This window comes from Thamnophis elegans, chromosome 1, assembly GCF_009769535.1.
Source record: "Thamnophis elegans isolate rThaEle1 chromosome 1, rThaEle1.pri, whole genome shotgun sequence".
In the NCBI taxonomy this organism is placed as follows: Eukaryota; Metazoa; Chordata; class Lepidosauria; order Squamata; family Colubridae; genus Thamnophis; species Thamnophis elegans.
The window spans coordinates 165,622,511-165,646,383 of record NC_045541.1 but is presented as its reverse complement, the minus strand read 5'-3'; the positions used below and the strand labels follow the sequence as shown (position 1 = coordinate 165,646,383).

The following is a 23,873-nucleotide window of genomic DNA, read 5'->3' as shown; positions in this document are numbered from 1 at the left end:
GACAAATTCCTTGGGTATCCAATCAAACTTGACCAATAAAGAATTCTATTCTATTCTATTCTATTCTATTCTATTCACCCAGGAAGAAAGACCAGCATCGCTCAACGGCAACTAAGACCTCTAAAAGCGTCCGCTGCTTCAAACCCCAGCGCTGTGCTAGCGAAATCCGGGCTAAGAAACACCTTATTCCAACGATTGCATATTCTTTTTAAAAAAGCCTTGCCCGGCTACGGTTATTGCTAAGATAGGAGATGCTTGCCAAAATATTAAACAGAACCAACTTAAGTTTTGGCCTCTCCTATCAGTAGACAGTAAGAAAGCTTGGTATCGCCTAGAGGGTTATTTATTTATTTACTGCGGGGAAAGGAAGCGCACAACAATCCAACTTTTGCAGACAAAAGGACGAATTTGTCGCTTTTCGACTCTTCGGCCGCGCTCGGGCAGAGACTCGTTTCTTTCCGCCAATCGTGTTCGGATCGCGTGGTGGTTGTTTTTTTTTCTTTCCTCCCTCCCTCTCTCCGAAGGATGAGACTTCGGTTATTCTCGGGTTTGGTCGTCAACTCTCGGCCCTTCCCGGTTTTCCCTCTTTCCCTGGGTTGCAGCTGCGTTCCCAGCGCCAAGAGCTGGCTGGAGCGAGGAGTGGGGGGAGGTTGAGGAGGAACGGGAGCGCTTCGTGGGCAAAAAGGTAAGTTTTGGGGTGCAGGGAAGGGGAGTTGATTGTTCCACAATAGGGGAGCCCTCCCTTTTTATGCAGGGAGAATGGACGGCCAGTCTTCTCCAGCTCCTGGGTGCATTGCAAAGGAGCCTTCCCGGGGGTGTGCTTGAAATTTGTGCCATGCAAATCCACCATTTCCAGTCGTTGGCGGGGGGTGAGGGGTCTGGGGGGGCAGATTCGATGGGGTCGGGAGAGCAAAAAGAAGGGGCGATTCTCCGTGCTTTATTGCAGCCGTAGACTCTTATCTGGGTGCCCGGGGGTGGAAATAAGTCTCTGCCTCCGCTTTGGAAACAAAATTAAAATAAGGTTTATTTTGGGGAAATGGGCGCTAGGATGAGGGGTGGAGGGGGGAGAGATATTTTCTGCTCAAATTATTGTAATTTTTTTTCTGTGCTACTTCCTTCCCGCTCCCCATCTGTGGAAAAAAAGGAGGGGGGACTTGTGCATTCCTGTCCCTCTTCATGTACTTGAGCTTTGCGCTGGTACTGTAATGCCCTCGCCGGCCCAGAAGGTACAATCAATTTTAAAAACATTTTTTGCAAGAGGAAATGGCTTGCGGGAGAGGGAAACCTGACAGTTGAAGTGAAGTTGGGGGGAGACCGGGACTTCCCCCCCCCCCCCCACTCTGGAGTGCTGTGGCTTTTATGGTGGGGAGAGCAGGAAGCAGCTAAGTGGAGTCTGATGATCTCTAGAATTTGAATCTGGTTCTTGAACCCAAGACTGATGGGGCAGGAACAGCCACCGTCATCCGCTTGGGATTTCCAAGTTAAAAAAAAAAAGAGGGTTGGTGATGGTAATATTTCACCATAGTGAATAATGTGTTGCTTTTATTTTCTTTTCTTTAAAAAAAAATCAGAACTTATTTTGCCCAGAGCATCTCTTTGTGAAGTTCTAAAAGGCATCCTTTGAGTTTCCTTTTTGATGGTCTTCCATGGTTCAAAGAGGGGGGGGGGGGAGGCAAATATTTCCAGGCTTTGCCAATTATTTTGGATGATCCTGGTTGCTAAAACGTTTTGGGGCCTAAAGCAGGCGGTTTTTGCCTTACTGTGTAGAAATTGTGGTTTTTGTGTGTGTTTAGAAATGGCGGTGTGGTGTTGCAGAGGTCTTTTTCCAATCTTGATTTTGGCTCTTTGGGCCATGCTGGTGTTCCCTGTTGCAACCTTTGCCCTCCCTCCTTCGGATCGGGCTTCTTAAACTTGCTGGTAGTGCTGAGATTGCAATTGTCAATCTTTTCATGAAAGATACCAGGGTCAAGGGAAGTTATCTGCTGTATGTGTCATTTCTACCTGATTTTCAAAGTTGGTCTAATCTTATTTTCCACCCTTCCCCCTTGGAATTACAATGAGATTTCCTTATCTAGCATTCATACAGTGTCCACATCAAGAATCTGGTCCTCAGTTTTAAAAGTTTATTCCTTTTTAATCCCTGGATTAGGGCTCCTCCTCTTCTTCCTGCCTCTTCCTGCTCCCTGTGTTTTCACAAGCTCACCTGCCAACAAAGCTCTTCTCAGCTCCTCAGGCAGCTCCCATTTTTCCCCAGGATCCTTCCTTGAAGCTCCTAGGGCCACCTTCCCTGTTCCCACAGCCTGTGCCCATCCAGCATTCATCTGACTCTGATAAAATTAAGCCCTCTGGCCAAGAGACTGTACTCCTTTTGTGTCTTGCATGCACCTGGTGCTTCCTTCAGCACAAATCCTGGATGAGCTGCCACATCTGTCGTAAAAAGTTGGGCTGGAGAAGGCTCTGCCTCCCAGAGCAGGCTTATTCTGAACAGCAGCAGCTGCTGCCCACATTCCAGGCTGCATCTGGCACAGCCAAAATGTCGCTCGCTCAAGCGAGCTTTTCTCCCAGGAGTTTTCAGTGGCTTCTCTCCTTTTTTGCATCCTGCAAAGACGGGCATCTGAACCATGTTCCTTCTCTATGTTTCAGAAGGAGCCTGTGTAAAAGAAACAGCACTCTCTTCTCTCCAAAATCAGTGTAGCTCTGAAAGTTATTTGCAGTATAGGGAGTCCTTGACTTTCAACCTTTTGTTTAGTGTCTGTTCGAACTTACAATAGAATAGAATACCAAAGTTGGAAGGAACCTTGGAGGTCTTCTAGTCCAGCCCCCTGCCTAGACAGGAAACCCTATACCATTTCAGACAAATGGTTATCCAACATCTTAACAACTTACCGTGTTGGAGCATTCCAACGACAATGGTGCAGACAAAAGTGAGTTAGGACCGTTTTTCATACTTACGACCATTTGCTGTATCCCCACAGTCACGTGATGAGAATTCAGATGCCTGGCAACTGGTCCACATTTATAATGGTTGCAACCTCCCAGGGTCACATGATCACTTTTTGCAGCCTTCTGACAAGCAAAGTCAATGAGGAAGCCAGATTCAATTAACAGCTGTTTTATTAATTTAACAATTGCAGTGTTTCACTTAACAGGTGTGGCAAGAAAGGTCATAAAATGGGGCAAAACACAGTTAACAACGGTCTCATTTAGCAACAGAACTTTGGGGCTCAAAGGTAGTCATAAATTGAGCATTACCAGTATTCCATCCCTGGCAAGTTAAAATAAGTGACTCTTAGAACGTAGTTAGGGACACGGTAGCTCAGTGCCTAAGATGCTCAGCTTGTCAGTGAGAAAGGTTGGCAGTTCGAATTCCTAGTTTGAACATAATGGAGTGAGCTCCCATTACTTGTCCCAGCTTCTGCCAACCTAGCAGTTCAAAAGCAAGTAAAAATGCAAGTAGAAAAATAGGTACCACCTTTGGTGGGAAGGTAACAGCGTTCCGTGCACCTTTGGTGTTTAATCATGCCGACCACATGACCACAGAGATGTCTTTGGACAGCGCTGGCTCTTTGGCTTTCAAACGGAGATAAGCATCACCCCCTAGAGTCGGGAACGACTAGCACATATGTGCGAGGGGAACCTTTACCTTTAGGACATAGTTGAAGAGGATTGTGAGCAGAAATGAAGCCGTTGGACAGTAGATCAAAAAACCTGGTGCCTTTACTTGATTTGAGCTTCAGTTGTCTTCAGTGCCAACCAACATGGTTGCAAGGCAAGAGTGTGTGTGCATTGTAGAAACCGAATCCAGAGGGCTCTCTGGCTTACCCATCTGCATATTAGAAATGTCTAATGAGAGCATAAAATTTGGAATGGCCCCAAGTTTATTTTAGGGAGTGAAGGATGTCAGGTTTCAGTATTATTCTGCACTAAATTAGAAACTGTGAATAAAGAGCCAATTTCAGATACAACCCATATGGACTTAATTAAAGTAGAACTATTAAATATGCCGAGGCGAGTGAGGCCCACTTCATGAGCTCTGGAAAGGTCAGAGGAGGATACTGTAAAGCCAAAGGAGTTTTTGGATAGACAAAGATACTGCTGGGAAAAAAGCCATGTTCCTCCATGATATCAAAAAGTCAGAAGGAATCTGACAGCACCTTTTCAGGCTTATAGACTTGATTAAAAGTCATAAGCCGAAGGTGAATCTGATAAAGTGACCTGCAGCTCACTGAAACCCATGAGTTTTAATTAGTTATGTTCATCGGGAAAGGTATCTCTAGACTCCTTTTGATTTTGGAATATTAAAATTTCAAAGAAAAACTCCCCTGGAGACATTTGAGATCAATAGCAGAGGTGTCCAGCCTTGGCAACTTTAAGACTTGTGGCTGGCTGGAGAATTCTGGGAATTGAAGTGCCCAAGTCTTAAAGTTGCCAAGGTTGGACACCCCTGATCTAAAGAAAAGATGTCATTACTGATGGAGATGGCAAAAGTAAACTGTTTCAAAGGGATGGGCAGAGAAAGGGCTTACCATATTTTTCAGACAATAAGACATTTTGGAGTATAAGATGGACCAAGATTTTGAAGAGGAGGTAATTTTTTTTTTTTAAAAAAAGGTTTTTGCCCTTCCCGGCCACCAGGAGCACTTTGCAGGCCTCCCAAACACTCTGCACGCCCTGTTTTTGGGGTTTAGGAGAGTTTGGGAGGCGTGCAAATTGCTCCTGGGGGCCGGGGAGGGCAAAAACGTGATGCGTGGGGGGGTTTGGGAGGTGAAAAATGCCCCCCTTTTTTTGCAAAAAAAAACCCAGGATGTGTAGAGAGTTTGGAAGGCCAGCAGAGTGCTCCTGGGGACTTGGGAGGGCAAAAATACCCCCATTTTTGTGAAAAATGGACCCGTTTTCTTTCATTTTTGCCATCCCCAGCCTTAGGAGCACTCTACAGGCCTCCCAAACCCTCTGCATGCCCAGGTTTTTGCGAAAAATGGGCCTGTTTTTTGCTCGTTTTTGCCCTTCCCAGCCCCCAGGAGCACTTTGCAGGCCTCCCAAACCCTCTGCATATCCATTTTTGCGAAAAACAGGATGCGCAGGGCAGGGTTTCGGTAGGCCAAAAGTGACTGTATTCGGTGTATAAGACGCATCAACATTTCCACCCTCTTTTAGTGTGGGGGGGGAGTGTGTCTTATAGTCTGAAAAATACGGTAATTCAGGAGGCTGCAAGTTGTCCAAGAATCATGGATTTCTATCCAGAATCACAAGGATAGCAACAATCAACCAGAGATAATGGATTTGAGCAATTGGGATCTTTCCAGGTCTGCTCTCAAGGTAGAGAGACATAAGATGAAAATTTGCAAGCTTGTGTAAGATGTATTTGCTTGTTTTGGTCTCTCTTTTGCAAAATAAGTCTACCTTTTCTGTTCTGGTACCTGTTGTAACCCCCTTAGTATTTGTATGTTTGGTGGCTTCTATATATTACAATTCAAACACATTATAGGTAGTCCTTGACTTACAACCACAATTGAGCCCAAAATATCCTTTGCTAAATGAGACATTTGTTGAGGGTTGCTCAATTTTACGACCTTCCTTGCCACAGTTGTTAAGTGAATCGCTACACTTGTTAAATTAGTAAAACAGTTGTTCAGTGAACTTGGCTTCTCCATTGACTTGCTTGTTAGAAGATTGCAAAAGGGGATCACATGATCCCCATTTGTGTGGAAAAATGGTCATAAGTCGCTTTTTGGAGTGAAGATGTAACTTCAAACGGTCACTAAACAAACTGTTGTGAGTCGAGGACTGCCTGTAGTATTGTTCAATAGCAATAAAGAAGATAAGGAAGGAAATGTGAAGGCTAGATCAAGGGTCTCCAAACGTGGGAACTTTAACACTTGTGGACTTCAACTCCCAGAATTCCCCAGCCAGCATTGCTGGCTGGGGAATTCTGGGAGTTGAAGTCCACAAAATTCCCAAGTTTTGACACCCCTGGCCTAGATATCACTGGTTCACTCTCAGCTCAGCAGATAAGAAAGGAGCTGTAAGTAACTAGCCACCATTTTCATGAAGGTTGATGACAGAGAAGAAGGGTATAGAGAGGATCCATATTTGGTGTTCTGGATTCTAAAATGGACCCTGAAAGCAAGGTTAAAATAGCTCCTGAATGGGATTCTCACATTCCTACAGTTGCTCCTTCCAAGTGGGTGAACTTAATGGACGTCTTTGGAAGGACATTTTGCCATCTTGAGATCCTCTTTGAGACAAGCCACGGATTTATATTCAATTCTTTGAAGCAAAAGATGTCCAAATATTTGGTATTTAACTTTGATGTACATAATTCTCATATTGGAGTTTGAAATCAGTAGGGGAGATATCCAGGTGGGCAAAGGCTGAATTAGGGAAGGAGGGAAATGTATTGACTGAAACTAAGTAAATCATCAAAGTGCTGCATTTTTAGTCAGATTTGGAGTCCCCTTAACCAAAGCCAATCAATTCAAATCCATATATATTAAGAATATGGGAAGGATCTTGCCAGATCAGATTAAAAGGGCCTGTTGGTAGTTTGTTTTCTTTCCGATATAATTTTTTTTTATTTTCCATTTTCATAGCATATAATCACATGTATACTATTACATAGTCAATATCATGCTGTATTATTAATTACATCAATTCATCTTACCATCAACTACCAAAGAAAGAAGGAAAAAAACAGTTATTGGCTCTTCTGCTCTCCATACACCATATTTATACCTTATACGACACTTTCTTCCCCCTCTCTCCTTCCCCTTTCTACATCCTTTCCTCCCTCCATCATTATCTACTCTACTTCCCCTTCCTTTCTCCTTCTCCTCTCTCCCCTTACCACTCCTCCTTGTATACCTCATCTTCCCCCCTCACCCTCTCTCCTGTCCCTCTCTTCCTATCTTTCTTCTCTCCTCTGTTTCCCACGCTTCCTCTAATTCACTTGGTGTATTTCAGCTTCAGAGCAAACTCCCTTTTGTGATGATGGTATTTATAATTCCATTTCAATATACATAAAAAAGAAAAAATAGCAGTATACATGTACAATCATAATACCTTAAAGTCCAACACCCCTCCTCCAACTTAGTAAACTCCGCTCCCTCCCCCCTCCCCCCCAACCCCCCCAACCTTCCCTCCCCCCCCCCCCACTTCCCGGTAGTTTGTTTTCTTGACAATGGTATGGCATTAGTTTGCCATGGTTTTCTCTGGTGGCTTTTTTTTAGCCTCCTATGTTAGCATATACCTGGAATCATCTACCATCCAAGAACTAATCTGCTCAACCATGATAGATAATGCTGAGACTTGGTCAAACAGAATAGTCCCCGGAAAGCTGAAATACTCACAAGGAAGCAACATTGTGTACTTTTTTTTTAAATGTAAGAGAGACTCTAAGGTAGACTGTCACAAGAGCTGGAAGTTTAACCATCCTGTTTATTATTGCCATTGTAGTGTTTCCTGATCTATCTCCATTCCCCCCCCCTCCCAGCCCATTCTAGATCCATGGAACATTTTTCTAGGGAGAATGCTAGATTGTTGTACTTGGACAGGAGTTAACAACACACACACACACACAGACACACACACACACACTCAGCCTGTTTAACTTAGGCAGTAGCAGAGATTGTATGTGTTGGCGTGGGGGAAGGGCTGATGGGAGATAGCGTTCCCTGGGATAGAGATTTCCGAGGCACAATAGGGCAGAAGTTCCTCCTGCCGCCTCCTTCAATCTCTTCCCTGGACTTGGTTCAAATTTTGCAAATGTGCATGTTTGTGTATGTGTGTGTGTGTGAGAGAGAGAGACACACACACACAAACAGACAGAGAGAAAGAGAGGCGCAAGAGAGAGCTATTGGTTGAAAGAGGGGAGAGTGAAAGAGAGATGAATTCCAGACTTCTGTTCCCAGTACAGTGTGAACTTCTAATGCCCTTCTCTGCGGCTTGCTCCAAGTCTTTCCAGCCATTTTTTAAAAGAAATGTCCTAAATAAATCCATTGTCATACATTTTCTAGCCTGCAAGAAATACTGAGAACTGGGAGCAGGAGAACTTGAGATATCCAGCTTAAAAGGGAGAAGGGAGATAAAACTTTCCTTGTTCATAAATGTCGGGCTGGGAATCGAGATGGATTTGCGTTGCAATTGAGAAATTCTATTCTTGTTTTCGGAGATTTACTTGAGAACAAAACTGGTCAGGTCTCTGGTCACTATCATGCGCATCTGGCTGCTTTTATTCCCAACTAGCCGATAACCCGGGTTTGCCCGGGTATTTATTTCTAAGAGGGAAAATGTCCGGACCAAATGTAATTTCTAATGTTGGATTTTCCCCCTTGCCAGAGGGAGCCCCCTTGTGGAGTACTGTGAAGCCGTTACCATGGCAACTCCACTGCACTGTACAGTAGAAGCCATTTTATGGCAGTACAGTAGAAGCCATTTAAAGGAACAACAGGCTGTATCTTAACAGAACACCCCTACCACCCCCCACCAAGGGGTGTTAAGGGTGTCTAACCCCCACAGTATTTTTTTCCAGAGAGTAACTCATCTGTATACCAAGTTTGGTTGAAATTCCTCAAGGTATTCCAGAGTTATGCTGGAACACACACACACACACACACACACACACACACACACACACACACACTTGTAGATAGATAGATCTTCTGGACTCTTGTTAGTGTGCTTTGTGAAGCGAAGAGCTGCTCACTGCCTGGCCTAACGACAAAGGTTGCTTGTTCTGAGAAACATGACTTGGGATCAAAGTATCTCATGGTTACCTCAGAGCAGTGTTTCTTATCTAGGTTTTCCTAGCTGTTTAATATACCTGGGGAGAGGTTTCTGGCACCTAAAATGGCTATACAGGTATTCCTTGACTTACTACCACAATTGAGTAGAAACATTTCTATTGCTGAATGAGACGGCTAAGAGAGTTTCGCCGACCTTCCTGGCCACAGTTGTTAAATGAATCACTACAGTTAAGTTAGTAACACCGTTGTTAAGTGAATTTGGCTTCCCCGTTGATTTTGTTTGTCAGAAGGTCGCAAAAGGTATGACCCCTGGGACATTGCAGCCATCACAGATGTGAGCCAGTTGCCAGACATCTGAATTTTGATTAATATAACCATGGAGATTCTGCAACAGTTGTGTGAAAAATGGTCGTAAGTCACCTTTTTCCTTTCTGTTGTAACTTTGAACCGTCTTTAAAAGTACATGGTGCCTGTACTTGGACTTCTCTTTCCTTTCGTTTTTGCACAATTGTAATTGTATTTCTGTGTTTTTATTGAGACCTCCCCCCACTGCTTCCTTTCTGCTGTCTTTTTAGTATCAAAAATGTTATTAGTTTCTCAGAATGTAAAATACAAGGGAGAATGAAAATAATGGGAAACTAGGGAAGAAGAGAGGAGGGGAAAAAAGTGGGGTAGAAAGGAAAAAAGAAAAAGGCATTGATTTCTGACTCTTTTTAGCACAGTAGAAAATAACATTACAACTTCTAGTTTACTTTTATAATATATACTAGCCATTTCTCTAACAACGAACCTATCTAATCAGCAAAACCAAAATCAGAGCTTCATTTTTTTCACCAGAAGCACAAAATCCAGGAGCGGTTTCCAAATAAAGACAAAATTACTATTCTTTTCTTTGAATAAAACAATGTAACTGTCTCTACTTTTTTTTTTCCTGGTGTAGAAAATAATACATATTTCTATTTGCACTATTCTGTGAGGATAAGCTGGAAGGAGTGACTTAAATTTTATGAGTTAATTGGAGTTAGGACAGATTTTTACTAGTCTGACATACATAATTGAAATAAAGTTCTGATATAGCTTTGTATTTGTAAAGTGGGTTTGAAAATACAGTTTTTATTGTATATAATGCTTGAGTAATTCCTAAAGCTTGTAAAATATTATTGAAAGTATATTTGAAAGTATCTTGTTAAGAGAAAGTGAAAAAGATGTATTAGAATTTAATGATTTTACAAATAGGATTAAAGAAAGGTTTTTAGATGGATGTTGAGAAAAAGTTTTTTTCCTCTTTAAGGTTGCCTGAAAGACTCGAGTGAATTTTGCTAATATAAAGAATGATAGTCTTTTCTGCTGTCTCAGTTGTATTTCGGTCTTCTTTTTCCTTGTTCTTTGTATTTTTCTCTTTTAATTTTGCTGTGGTTCTGAGCTCCATTTCTGCTAGCTGCTTGGGACACCTCCTAAAATTAAATATAAGTATTAGCTAGAGGGACATGTTGCTCAGTGGCTAAGATGCTGAGCTTGTTAATCAGAAAAGTCGGCAATTCGACATTTCGAATCCCTAGCGCTGCGTAATGGAGTGAGCCCCCGTTACTTGTCCCAGCTTCTGCTAACCTAGCAGTTTGAAGGCATGTAAAAATGCAAGTAAAAAAATAGGGACCACCTTTGGTGGGAAGGTAACAGTGCTCCGGGCATCTTTGACGTTTAGTCATGCCGGCCACATGACAGCACTGGCTCTTCGGCTTTGTAACACAGATGAGCACCGCCCCCTAGAGTCGGGAACGACTAGCACATATGTGCGAGGGGAACCTTTACCATTAAGTATTAGCCCTCTTACTAAGGAAGCATGCTGTTGAAGTTGTCTGAGTGACGGTCTCCCTTCCTCTACCTTTTCCAGAGTCCTGCACATCACAACTTCTTCCCGAACATCTTTGAGATCCTGAGCTGTGGTTGCCTCTCCTCCCCAGACCACCTGCAAGGGCTGGATTATGCTTGTCACGTTCTCCCTTTGCTTCATCATCTGGTTGAATCGTGGCTTCAAGTTACGGGAACGACGGGGCTGTACTTAGGGCCCGGCTGTTCATGCCAGCGGACCCGGGAGACTTTCACCTTCATGCAGAGCTCTTGAGAGGGAAGTGGGACAGCCACCTTCAGCTCACCCCTCTCTTCCACTTTTTCCCTCGCCGGTGCATTTGCTTGGCTTTTTCCAGGGGACTATGGGGAGCACAGAAGGCTTCCAGTATCGGGCCCTCTACCCCTACCGCAAGGAACGCAATGAAGACATCGATCTGTTACCTGGGGACACCTTGGTGGTGAGCAAGGGGGCCTTGCAATCACTGGGCTTTAAGGATGGAGATGAGCAGATGCCAAACCAGATTGGCTGGATTTTGGGGGTCAACGAGCGCACCAAACAAAAGGGGGATTTTCCAGGCACCTATGTGGAATATGTGGGGCCAGTGAAAATCTCTCTCCCGTCCCATCGTCCCAGGGTCACCAGGCCATTGCCCGCCACTCCTGGAACAGGGGCCTCCCATGCTCCAGAGGAACAGGGTGAGTACCTGCGTCCGGGTGCAAAGTGAGAGGAAGGGCTTGCAAGAGGGAGGAAGAAAGTGACTTGAAGTCAGGCTTTTGAAAAATACTGTTCCAGGAATGTCCAGTCCAGGGAAAGTCTACCAACAACAAGAACACACCATTCATTGTTCTGCTCCAACCAGTTTCCTGGTTCCTGTTGGCTGGACTTGCCATCTGCCCCCGCAGAGCGGGTAGGTAGGCCCAGCTGCTCCCGGTCTCCTGAGCGGGAACAGCCCGGAGGCTTGAGATGCCCTGCCCAGAATAAGGGGCATCTACACAGAAAAGTGATGCCTGGGTGCACACTTGAAGCCAGCAAGCAGTGTGGCCTCAAATTATGGGCTTCGGGGTCACGTGCAGTAACTACCACATCAAAGGGCAGAGAGGTTGTCGGAAAAGAAATCATAAGCTAGCCAAGGGAGACCATTTTTCTCATTAGGCTTCCCAGCATTTAGCCAGCGGAGGAGAGGAAGTCCTGCCAGGATGTGTTGTTGTTCTGTTAAATCGTAAAATCTATTTATATGTGGGTTGTTGTTTTTTTTAATGGACAAACCAGGTACTCCCATCAGGGAGCTGCGAATGTTAAAAAGAAGCATGGATTTATTTTTGTAAAAACGCTTATAAATAATGCCAGAACCCAAGATCCTAGGCACATGAAATTGAAAGATTGATGGATAGATACATCCCAATTTGGCACTTTCCAAAAATAGGTGGGTTCCCAGCTGGCTAAGCTGGGATGTGGTCAAACACACATTAAAAAACAGGTAGAATTTGATTGTAACCACTGTGCTGAGTTTTTTGATGGTGTGGATACTCTCCTGCGGCTAAGAATTTTGGGAGTTATAGTCCATGCCAGAATGGAAGATGTTTGGTTAGACAAGTTTGGTTTAAATCAGTGGTTCCCAATGTGAGGCCAACTCCCCATAGCGAGGCAATTTGGTTTTTAATGGGGGCAATTTGAACCTTGTTTTAACCAAGTTGATGGTCTTTTAGGCTTCCTCCCTGTGAGCAGAGTTCACTTTTTGAGCAAAGTAAGAATTACAGGGAGGGCATCAGGATTTTAGAGATGTTTAGGTGGGACATGATCAAAAAAAGGTTGGGGACCCCTGGTCTAAAGCCCTAACTAAAGAGAAGTTTTCTTTAAACCGCTATCAGTTTTTCTTTCTCAAGACAAGTCGTCTTCAACTTACAACCATAGTTGAGCCCAATTATGAGTCTGTTGCTAAACGAGACATTTGTTAAATTTGAGTTTTGCCCCATTTTACGACTTTTCTTGCCACATTTGTTAAGCGAATCACTGCATTCTTAAATTAGTAACATGGTTGTTAAGTGACTCTGGTTTCCCCATGGACTTTGCTTGTCAGAAGGGGGGAAAAGGAGATCTTAATTCTTCATAGTGGGGGGAGAAGTATCCAGGATGGGTTGACCTTATCCTCTCGCTGATTGGACTGAGTCAGACAAGCTCTTGGGATACGCCCCTGGTCCACCAGGCACCGCCCAGTTATTGACTCAGTCCCTCAACTGGACGGTTTGCCATCCTGGATCTCCGATAAATTTGAAGAAATTTAAAGAAAGTGAAAAAATTCATTTGTCTCCCTACCGCAGCAGCCGCATGCGAGCTGGAAGCTCCCTGAGCTGCGAAAGAATTCCCAAAAGCCCCCCCACCAGGGAGGCGGCACACTGCCCAGGCCTTTGAGTGAGACAAGCATCACTCAGAAAAGAAATCTGCCGGGCAAGCAGGAGACAAAGGGCACAAGCCTTCCAAAGGCAAGCCCAGTCACGAAGGCACCAGCGGCGCCGGAACGTTCTGCTGCTCCCCACAGAGTTGAGCGGCAAGCCGCAGCTTCCCCAAACACCACAGGGCGCAAATCGGATTGCCGGCAAGCGAGGGCGGCGTTGGACCCCTGCCCAGAAGATGAGCCTCATGTGGGAACTCTGCCGGGCGCCTGCTCCCTGCTGGGTTGAGCAGAAAACTACAGCTTCCCAAACGCTGCGGAGCACCCGCACCATTGTCCACGTGGCCCACCTCATTGGAGGGGGTCCACGGGCAGAGCCAAGGCTCTAGCGGTGCCAGAAAGCAGAAAAACCGGCGGCAGAGATGCGCGACAGCTCTTCGGAGCACAAGCCGCCAGAACAGGAGTTTTAAAAGAGGCACCCTTTGTCTCCTGGCACGGGCGCCATCTTGAAGCCGGAAGGAGCCATGTGTTCCAAGATGGCGGCGCCCACTGGCAACAAGGAGACCGGCAGGACTCAAGTACCTGCAGCAACAGCAGGGGCAGAGGATCAACCAAGGTTAGTGACCACCCCTGAGGCTGCTCAGAAGGGGGGGGGGAGCAAAGGCTAGAGATAAGAAGAAGCACCTTTCCCCCAGGGCAGAGCTGGAGGCAGAGTGTGGTCACAAGCCTCACAAGCCTTCCAAGCTATCTAAGTATGAAAGGCGAAAGCACAGGAAGCTGGAGCAGCTCTACAAAAAGGCAAGTGTCCTTAAGTCCATTCCAGGCCTGGGACAGAAGGGGAAGGCCCCTGGAGTTCCTGCAACAGGCGGGGCTACAGGGGAGGGACCCACACTGCAAGCAAAGATCCCTATTGATGCATCAGGTCTTTGGGGTCTTCTTCAGGGGTGGCAGTCCCCCCCACATATGATCAGTCCTGCCCACGGGGCTACCACCTCTGGTTTCCCCTCCACACACAGGTGGGCATGGGTTCCAGTCAGCAACCCCCCACAGGGGTCCCCAATTTTCAAGACCTAATGATGCAGGCCTTCCAGCAATGCATGACCGCGGCATTTCAGCAGCCACAAATGGAACCTCAGGTGGCATCCTCTCCTAGGATATCAGAGGGGCTGGAAACCTAGGGGGAAGACAGTTCTAGTTCCTCAGCCTCATCACAAGAGGACAGTGACCTGGATTGCGAGGAGGGGGAAGTTAGGGAGGATAAACTATCCGAAGATGAAGGCATGCCCCCTCCTAAGCCGGCCTTCAACAGGTTGTTCCAGCCTTCATTGTATAAGTCACTCTTGTTCAAGGCAAAAGCAGCCGTCAAGCTCAGAAACAGAGCAGCAGAAGTACTACCTCAACACCAGGGGTTTTCTGCAGAAACCATCTTTGATGAGCAGTCCATTGAGACCGACATGGTGTCAACGCCCAAGACCTTTCTTGAGTTGGTCAAGCGCCAATGGGCTGCCCCCACAGCGGGGCCCATGCCCACATCCACAGACAAGACCTTCTTCAATGTGGACCAGGACATGGCCAGGGTGCTATCTCAACCCTCCATTGATGCTCCAGTATTGGCACTACATACCTCCCCCCTACTCCGCCAGGGGAACCAGAGGAGGCTCTGAAGTTGGAGGACAGGAAGGCGGACTTCACCCTCCAAAGGGGGCATCAAGCAGCAGCCTGGGCGGTGAAGGCAGCCACCACCACCTCCTTCTTCAACAGGTCTTCCCTACTCTGGCTACAGGAACTGCAGCACCGTATCCCCATTACCGAGGTCATCAATAAACTGGTACCGGCCATCCAATTTTCAGCGGATGCCACCTTGTCCGCAGCCAGGTTTGCCTCCAGGGCTATTGCTTCAACCATTGCATCTCGTAGGTTGCTGTGGCTGAGACAGTGGCAGGCGGATGTTTGCCACAAGTGGCGCCTGGCATTCGCTCTTTTCACAGGAGATGCCCTTTTTGGGACAGCTCCGGACCCCTACCTGGTCAAGAATAAGGACAAGAGGAAGGTGCTTCTCACAGCCCCAAAGAAGGGACAGTTCAGGACGGCGCCTTACCCCAGACGCTTCTACTCCCGGGGACAAGACTTTGGGTCCTCCTTCCGGGGTCAGGATCCCTTCAGGGGCTCAGATGCGGGGTACTCAGGTGCCAGGCAGTACCAGGGGGGTTGTTCTGCCAGGCAGAGATACCCAGATAGACAGCAGAGGGGCAGGCAGCATAAGCGGCGCTTTCGAGGGGGTGGAGGAGGCGGCGGGGGGCGCTCCTTCTGCAAGAACTAATTCTAAACCCAATTCACCTCCCATCGGGGGGCGCTTGGCGTACTTCACTGATCGCTGGGACCGCTCCTCATCTGATAAATGGGTACAGAACACCATTAGGCATGGCCTGTCACTGGAGTTCCTTTCCAGCCCCCCAAAGTTTTTCCGGATCTGCCCGGTTTCAAATAACCCGGCATGGAGGTTACTGATGCAGGAGGCCATACAGCACCTGCTGGACATCCGAGCCATCCAGCCAGTGCCTCTAGACCAGCAGGGTCAGGGGCATTATTCTATCCTTTTTGTAATCCCCAAGGCATCAGGGGGCTGGAGGACAGTTCTCGACCTGAAACGTCTGAAGCGCTTCATCCATTATAGGAGGTTCAAAATGCACTCTCTCCACTCCATCTTGGAGGGGATCAGGCAGGGGGACTTTCTCACTTCCATAGACCTCACAGAGGCCTACCTACACATTCCAATCATTAAGGACCACCAGAAGTATCTCAGGTTCTGCTACCTAGGGTATTACTTCCAATATCGGGCTCTGCCCTTCGGCCTGTCTTCCGCCCCACAAGTTTTCACCAAAGTAATGGCTGCTCTGGCAGCGTGTCTGAGACAGGTCCCGGTCAGGATTCAATGTTATTTAGATGACCTGCTGATACAGTCATCCTCCTTTGAGAGGGCTCTAAGGAATCTAGACATCACGTTGACAATCCTGAGGGACCATGGGTTCTCGGTGAATCTGGCTAAAAGCCATCTCTACCCATCCACTAGGCTAATCCACCTAGGGGCTCTGATAGATTCACCAGAAAGACAGCTCTCCCTAAGACGGCTAGCTACCCAGCTAGTCACAGGAGGTATGGTAGGCACATTTATGGCGTGACCTGGCGGGCCTTTTCCTCATGGTTTAACTCCCGGGGACAGAACCCAGTGAGAGCCACCGTTCCCTTAGTGCTAGAATTCCTCCAGGCAGGCCTGGACAGGGGGGCTAGCTCCCAACACGATTAGGAGACAGGTCTCGGCCGTCTAATCCATGTTTATGTGCGGTAGAGCCCAGACACTCACTCACCAACCCTTGGTCAGGCATCCAACCTCAAACCACCCACGGTACACAGGTACCCTTCCTGGGACTTGCACAAGGTGTTGGACGCTCTGACGGGGGGCCCGTTTGAGCCGTTGCGAACAGTGTCACTAAAGTTTTTAACCCTTAAGGTGGTGTATGTTACCCTCCCTAGGGACGTGTTAGCTTTGGTACGTCCCATCCTGGATACTCCTCCCCTCACTGTGGAGAAAGGGCGTTGGTACTTACCTGATATGCCTCTTCTCATAGTGGGGGAGGAGTATCCAGACCCTCCGTCATGGTAATGTAACATGCATTATGATGAAGGTTGTACTAATATGTTCAAGTTATAATTCAATAAAAAGTTTGAAACCTTAACAAAGGTCTCGAGTGGATGGCACAACGGGTCGGATAGAGTTCTTCGCCGATAACTGGGCGGTGCCTGGTGGGCCAGGGGCGTATCCCAAGAGCTTATCTGAACTCAGTCCAATCAACGAGAGGATAAGGTCAACCCATACTGGATACTCCTCCCCCACTATCAGGTAGGTACCAATGCCCTTTCTCTGGGACACTGCAACCGTCATAAATGTGAGTCAGTTGTCAGGCATCCAAATGTAAATCACATGACCTCTCTGAAACGGTTGTGTGAAAAATGATCATAAGTCACTTTTTTCGGCGCCATTGTAACTTTAAAGGGTCACTAAATGAACTGTTATAAGTCGAGGACTACCTGTAAATGTTTTCTTCCCTTTCCATTGCAGGTAGTCCTTGATTTACAACAGTTTATTTAGTGACTGTTCAAAGTTGCAATAGCACTAAAAATGTGATTTATGATCATTTTTCACATTTACGACCATTGCAGCCTTCCCATGGTCATGTGATCAAAATTTGGACACTTAGCAACAGATTCACTTTTGGGTCACAAAAAATGATCCGTGTTTGTGACCTTCTGACAAGCAAAGTCATTGGGGAAGTCAGATTTACTTAATAACCATGTTACTAACTTAACAATTGCAGTGATTCACTTAACAACTGTGATACGAAAGGCCATAAAATGGGAGCAAAACTCCATTAACTGTCTCGCTTAGCAACATACATTTTGGGCTTAATTGTGGTCGCATGTCAAGGATTATCTGTACCTGACTAGCCACATCTTTGGGAGATAATGACTCCTTCCTGGTATTGTGGCTCCTGTTGATTTTCAGAATGAATGATTCAGCTTTCTTTTTTCACATGTGACTTACTACTAATATAATCCTTGGTGGGTTATGGGCTGAGCTGTCTCTGAACCCCAATCCCTGCCTTGCTGTGATGACTCAGCTGGTCCCTAAAAGTCTGGACAGATTGTGAGAAAATACAATAATCTGGGTGCAGGGCTACCAGTTGTGGTAAATGTTTCTAGGAAGAAGTTTTGTTTTGTCTCCTTGACAGGACAGGTGTGAGAATTTTTTTTGGTTTAAAATCCCCACATTGGAGACATTGAAAATAATTTGAAAAACTTTCTGCATTCATATGTGAACAATGCTGAGTGAGGGAATAGTTTAAGTGCTTGCTGGAAAAAAAGAGAAAAAGAAAAAGAGAAAAAGAGAGAAAGAAGGAAAGAAAGAGAGAGAAAGAAAGAGAGAAAGAAAGCAAGAGAAAGAAAAGAAAAAAGAAAGAGAGAGAAAGAGAAAGGAAAGAAAGAATGAAAAAGAGAAAGAAAGAATGAAAGAGAGAAAGAGAAAGAAGGGAGAGAGAAAGAAAGAGAGAAAGAAGGAAAGAGAGAGAAAAAAGAGAGAGAAAGAGAAAAAGAAAAAGAAGGAAGGAAAGAGAGAGAGAGAGAAAAAGAGAGAGAAAGAAAGAGAGAGAGAGAAATGAAAAGGAAGGAAGAAAGAAAGAAAGAAAGAAAGGAAAGGAAAGGAGAGAAAGAGAGAGAAAGAAAGAAAAAGAGAAAAAAAAGAGAGAAAGAAAGAAGGAAAGAAAGAGAGTGAAAAAAGAGAGAGAAAGAGAAAAAGAAAAAGAAGGAAGGAAAGAGAGAAAGAAAGAGAAAAAAGAAAGAGAGAGAGAAAGAAAGAAAGAAACAGGAAAAAAAGAGAAAGAAAGGGAAGTAAAGAGAAAGAGAAAAGAAAGAAAAGAGAAAGAAAAAGAGAGAAAGAAGGAAGGAAAGAAGGAGAGAGAAAAAGAGAGAAAAAGAAAGAGAGAGAGAGAAAAGAGAAAGAGAAAGAAGGAAGGAAGGAAAAAAAGAAAGAATAATAGCACCAGAAGCAAAGTTCTCTTGGCCCATTTTTCTTCCATTTTCCCTTGAAAAAAAATTCTTATCAAGGTAGCTGAGAACAGAAACAGAATTCTTTACAGGCAGCCAAAATCAGCTTTCCTTCCCGTTTCCTTTTTCATCGGCTAATTTTCATTGAAGAAGGGAGGCCCAATGCTGAACCATTGGAAGGGGGAAATGGCCTGGTTGGTGTATGTGTTTTACTCACACACACACACACAGATAAATGAGCGTGCGTGCGTGCACACACTGTTTCACAATCAGGAATGTGCTGACTTGACATTCTCCGGCTGAGCCAGAGGATTTGACGCTGTCGGCTGTGGGGCTTGGGGGCCAGAGCTGGCCTAAGGCCAGCTTGCAAGGAAACAGTCCGGGAGCGTTTCTGGCTTTTTTTTTTTTTTTTTTTTTTTAGTGGGGTGACCAAGAGTGCTTTAAAAGAGGTAGGAATAGGTTTTAAATTTCTTTTTTTTTCCTTACAGAGTGCAAAGTAGAGCCAGGGCAGCTGCAAAGGGCACTCCTGGGCAAGAGGAATTGGCACCTGTTTCACAAGTGAAGCCAACTGATTGCCAGATGCCCAGTTGAGTCTGGAAAAACCAGACCTTATTTAAATAAAATCAGGACAATTAGCAGGTCATAGTGGAAGTTCCTTGCCACTTTTATGGTTCTCGGAGATTATAAGTGAATAAATATAAAGATTAAAATTCTAGCCCTTGGCATCTGGACAGGTTCCACCTTTATGATCATCCAGCTTTTATATTTATTTATTTTTACCTTGAGTTCCTTAAAAATGTCTGTATCCTTTTGACTCCTTAGAGTCCTTCAGTTATGCCATCCGTAATCTTTCCAACAATTGTTCAAAAACATGCCCAGTGTTATTATCCCAAATTGCAGTTGGAAGGATCCTAATCCCAGAGTCGCTGTTTGGTTATGTTTGCACAACATACATCACCCTAAATTTAAGATAGCAATGTCCCACATATGCTTGGGTCACACACATACTACCCTCATATAAACCTGTTTTGCCTACTGTGATGACCTTGTCACACAACTCATTAAGACAATCCGTGGATCATGTTCCTTATCACACTGAATCACAAACTACGCACGTCATTTGAACCCACTGTCTTGAGCTGCAGGAATTCAGTCTTGTTTCTGTTCATTCCTTTCATTGTGATTCTGTATTAATAATAGGTGACAGTAGCTGTATTAATGATAGGTTATCACTGGACATATTTATTCAGTTATCAAATGTATACAGGTAGTCCTTTTCGTACAATTGTAATTAAACCTGCAATTTTGGCTTTAATTCGTGACGGTCATAAAGTGAGTTTCCATGTGACCGCACCTGATTGTACAGCCTTTTTTTTTTTTTTTGCCGTATGCTATGGACATTAAACGAATGCCACCTTTGTTAAACAAATCCATTATTCATGATGTGGCTTTTCTTTTGCCAGAAATATTGGTATGTTGTGTATACATAGCCCAAATGCTGGATTTTGGCAAAAACATTATAAATTTCAATCACATGACTATAGGACAGAGCCGTAAATGCGGTCCAATTGCCAAGCATGGCCAAAATGGGCATGTAGCCGTGAGGATGTTGTGGATGTTGGAACTTCGAATTCAGATTAGATTTTTAAATAGCTTTTGGGGGGTATGCTATAACTTAAAAGTTCACCAAGCGACTACTTGTAGGTACGCTCTTGTCACAAATGTGACTCTGGGCAACATACAATAAAACAGTTAATAACAAGTATAAACCATTCGAAACAATTACATCAGAGGTGTTTTGGACCAGTTTGCCTGAACTGGTAGTGGAAATCGTGGGAGGCCTCCCCCCCAACCACCCTGGCTTTATGCCAGTGATGGCGAACCTTTTTCTTACGGCATGCCAAAATTGTGCACCCTCCCCAGCCTCCGGAGGCTTTCCTGAAGCCTGGGGAGGGCGAAAAACAGCCCAACGGACTAACCGGAAGTTCATTCTCGAACTTCCGTTTGGCCCGTTGGGGTCGTTTTCTGCCCTCCCCAACTTCCAGCGGCTTTCCTGAAGCCTGGGGAGGGCGAAAACAGCATCCTCTGGCCCTCCGGAAGGGCGAAAAATTAGCTGGTCGGAGCGCGCATGCTCACCAGAGCTGATGGCTGGCGTGTCACCAAATATGGCTCTGCGTACCACCTGTGGCATGCGTGCCATAAGTTCGCCATCATGGCTCTATGCTGTCCCATTTAGGCACCTTTTCAAGCCAAAGCACTTGCACAGAAGGCTAAGTGCATGCGCAGACAGGGCGTGCGTGCTCACATTTGCAAACAGGTAGGGAAGGTAAGTGAATTCCACCCCTGAATTCAAATATCAATTTTTCTCATTTAAATTTTTTTGCTGCTGCTCACATAATTTATAAGATATAGCCCAATATAGATAATCTCTATCAATATATAAAAAATGTACCAAACCTGTACTGTAATATACAATTATCAAATACAATTTCTTATCAGGTACAGGTCTTTGCCCCCAAAAATGATTTTCATAAATACCTTGTTTACTAAAAATCAAAGGAAAAACGGGGTGGGGGGCGATGGAAGAGAATTCCATGTTATTTTCAAAGTATTGTTATTTTTTTAATTAGATTTTGGTACTGCCCAAGATGAGAATACCTCTGACCCCTCAGTGTCACTACTGTCATAGTTTCTCCATTTTTATCAACATTCTGGATTTAGGAATTTTGGTAAGCCAAGCAACTCAAGAAATTACCACTTAATCACAAGGATTGTGGCTTCCTGTTATTGTGCCATAATTTTGAGCCCAGGGCAATTGTTTTGGGCATTTATAGCCCCCCCCCCAAATCCTCCCTCTGTACCCATGAAAAAAAAAAACATGATCTTTTCCTTCTATTTCCAGAGTTGCCTTGGAGAGAGAGAAAGACAGCATACAAATTTAATAAATTTTAAAAAGGTCTTCCCTTTTGAAATCTGCTTTTTTGCTTTCCCCAATTATTTCAGGCCTTTTGCTGACCTGTCTTTCTGTCCATGTTTCAGGGGTGACACTTCCAGAACTTTCTGAGCAGTTTGCCCCGCCCGAAGTCGCCCCACCTCTGCTGTGTAGGCTGGTGGATGTCATTGAGAAGAAAGGTGAGCCAAAGGAGACAGCAGGGTGGTGTGAGAAATTTGGCCCAGAGGCAGCGCCTGCAAGCTAAACAGGGGGGATGCTGGTATTTAGGGTAACCTTTTGAAGCTTCCCTGCTGGTGTTAAGACAGTCTGGATGGAAGACCACCTGGTGCTTTTTATGGGGACTCACTTACATGACTGTTGTGGCCCGCCAGTGGAGCTGGCAGCAGATTTGAACAGTGAGGAGGTTGGGGAGAAACATGGGCCAGTCCTGGAGTCTGGGGAAGGCTCTGATGAGCGCTCTGTGTCGGAGGCAGAGAGGGGGCCAGAGCCGTATGCCGGTTATCAGCTGCCTTCAGAGTCAGACATCAGTGAGGCAGATGAACAGCTGGAGCCTGTTCCTGGTGTGCGTATGCGCAGAGTTGCCATACGAAAGGAACAACTAAAGAACAGGGGTCAACTTGGGAGGAAGGCCAATGAATTGCTCTTCCAGAGGAAATAAAAGAGGAGCGAAAGGGGAGTGGAGTTTGCAGGAGACCATTAGTTCACTTAAATGGTTCTTGACTCTCTGAGACTCCTTGCAGATATCGGCCTGGCAGCTCTCCAAGCCAGAGAAGGCCTGTGACTGTAAATCCTCCCTTGAAAGAGTTTGCTGGATGTGAATGAACATTATTCACATATTCATTATTTATGAACAGTAATTTAATAAAAGGGGTTTTTGTCAGGACAAGGAGTTTGCTTCATGCTCTTGGGAAGCCTAGGTCAGAACAATGACGGATAATAAAAAATCAGTGATTAATGGGTTGGGTTACCTAGATTTTGTTTTCCATTTTCAACTGACAGGAGCTCATAGGGTAGCTTTAAGCCATTCTCTCAATCCAATTTACCTCGCAGGGTTGTTGTAGAAAAAATGAAGGAGAGAGCAGAGCCCTATTAATTGAATTCCTGAGCAAAAAAGCAAGATATAAATGTAATAAAGTAAAAGCAAGCAAAATCAAGGGCTTGTCCATACCAAATGGAGTATAAATAGTTCTAGTGAGGCCCTATTTTAAAATAAATAAATAAATTTGTATTATTAATCCCTTGCTTTCTAGGTAACAAGGGCTTAATAGAAGGGAGGAATCGTACTCAGAGCTGGTGGCTCAGAGATTCTCTGGCTCAGGGGTTGCTGCAGGGGTGAAATATTGCAGGTTCTGGAGAACCGGTAGCGGAAATTTTGAGTAGTTCAGAGAACCGGCAAATACCACCTCTGGCTGGACCCAGAATGGGGTGGGAATGGAGATTTTGCAGTATCCTTCCCCTGCCATGCCCACTAAGCCACACCCACAGAACCAGTAGTAAAAATATTTGAATTTCACCACTGGGTTGCTGGTTCAAAATAGGCTTGGGGCCAAAGTTCAATGCGTAGCCCATCTTCTCAAAACCCCGGTTAGGATTCAGCATGTTGGGTAGCGCACAGACAAATCAGCGGAATTGGAGTTGAAGAGAGGAATATATTGGCAGGGTTATTTCCTGTCGTTAATTCTCTTAAGAGGGGGGTGGGGTGCGTGGAAAAGCTGTCTTCCCTCCCTTTTTGGAAGGGTTGATTCCCCCGGGATGCTGGCGCTACTAAGATTTCCGCTCTGCGGCCAAAGTAGATAGACATCCATGAGTCAGTCTGGTACAATGATTGGAGTAACAGGCAAGGAGTGGAAAGGCCAGATTTATAAATTGGAGGTGTGGAAGCTCATCGGGTGACATTATCCCAATCGGCTTCCTTCTGCCTATCCTAACGAGGTTCTTGGTGTAGGCCCCGAGCATCTTAAGGAAAGGATGGGATACCAAAGTATAAATATGAAGATGTGCAGGTGGGGAAACAGGAAACAGTTTTTCTTTTCCTAAGCCTTGGCCTTACTCCTTCCTTTTCTATTTCCCTGCCTCCAAAAGTGCAGCGTCCCCAGCTCCCTGCCCCCCACCAGGAAGGGGGGGGGGAAAATCTCCTTTGTGAAGCTAATCCAATCTGCTGTGTGTTGCTTTTGCAGGGTTAGACAGCAAGATGCTCTACAGAACATCTGGCTCCGAACTAAGGCAAGCACTGAGAACCGGTAAGAACCAGTTCTGCGGGGAGCAAGCGAGGCTGATCAGATGGAAGAGATTAGAGGCTGCAGCAGCAGTGCCTGTATTCAGAGCTTCGCAGGCTGAGGCAGG

At 45.4% G+C, this 23,873-nt stretch overlaps 1 protein-coding gene across 1 annotated transcript in view; it reads left to right on the top strand.

Moving 5' to 3' along the window:
• Positions 1 to 566: 566 nt before the first annotated feature.
• The window catches only part of PIK3R2 (phosphoinositide-3-kinase regulatory subunit 2), a 49,621-nt gene continuing 26,314 nt past the window's right edge, over positions 567 to 23,873 (top strand). The window contains exons 1-4 of the mRNA XM_032238197.1: positions 567 to 685; positions 10,633 to 11,285; positions 21,617 to 21,709; positions 23,708 to 23,770. Of these exons, the coding sequence (XP_032094088.1) occupies positions 10,952 to 11,285; positions 21,617 to 21,709; positions 23,708 to 23,770 (490 nt within the window). The 5' untranslated portion in view covers positions 567 to 685; positions 10,633 to 10,951. The remainder of the gene's footprint in view (positions 686 to 10,632; positions 11,286 to 21,616; positions 21,710 to 23,707; positions 23,771 to 23,873) is intronic.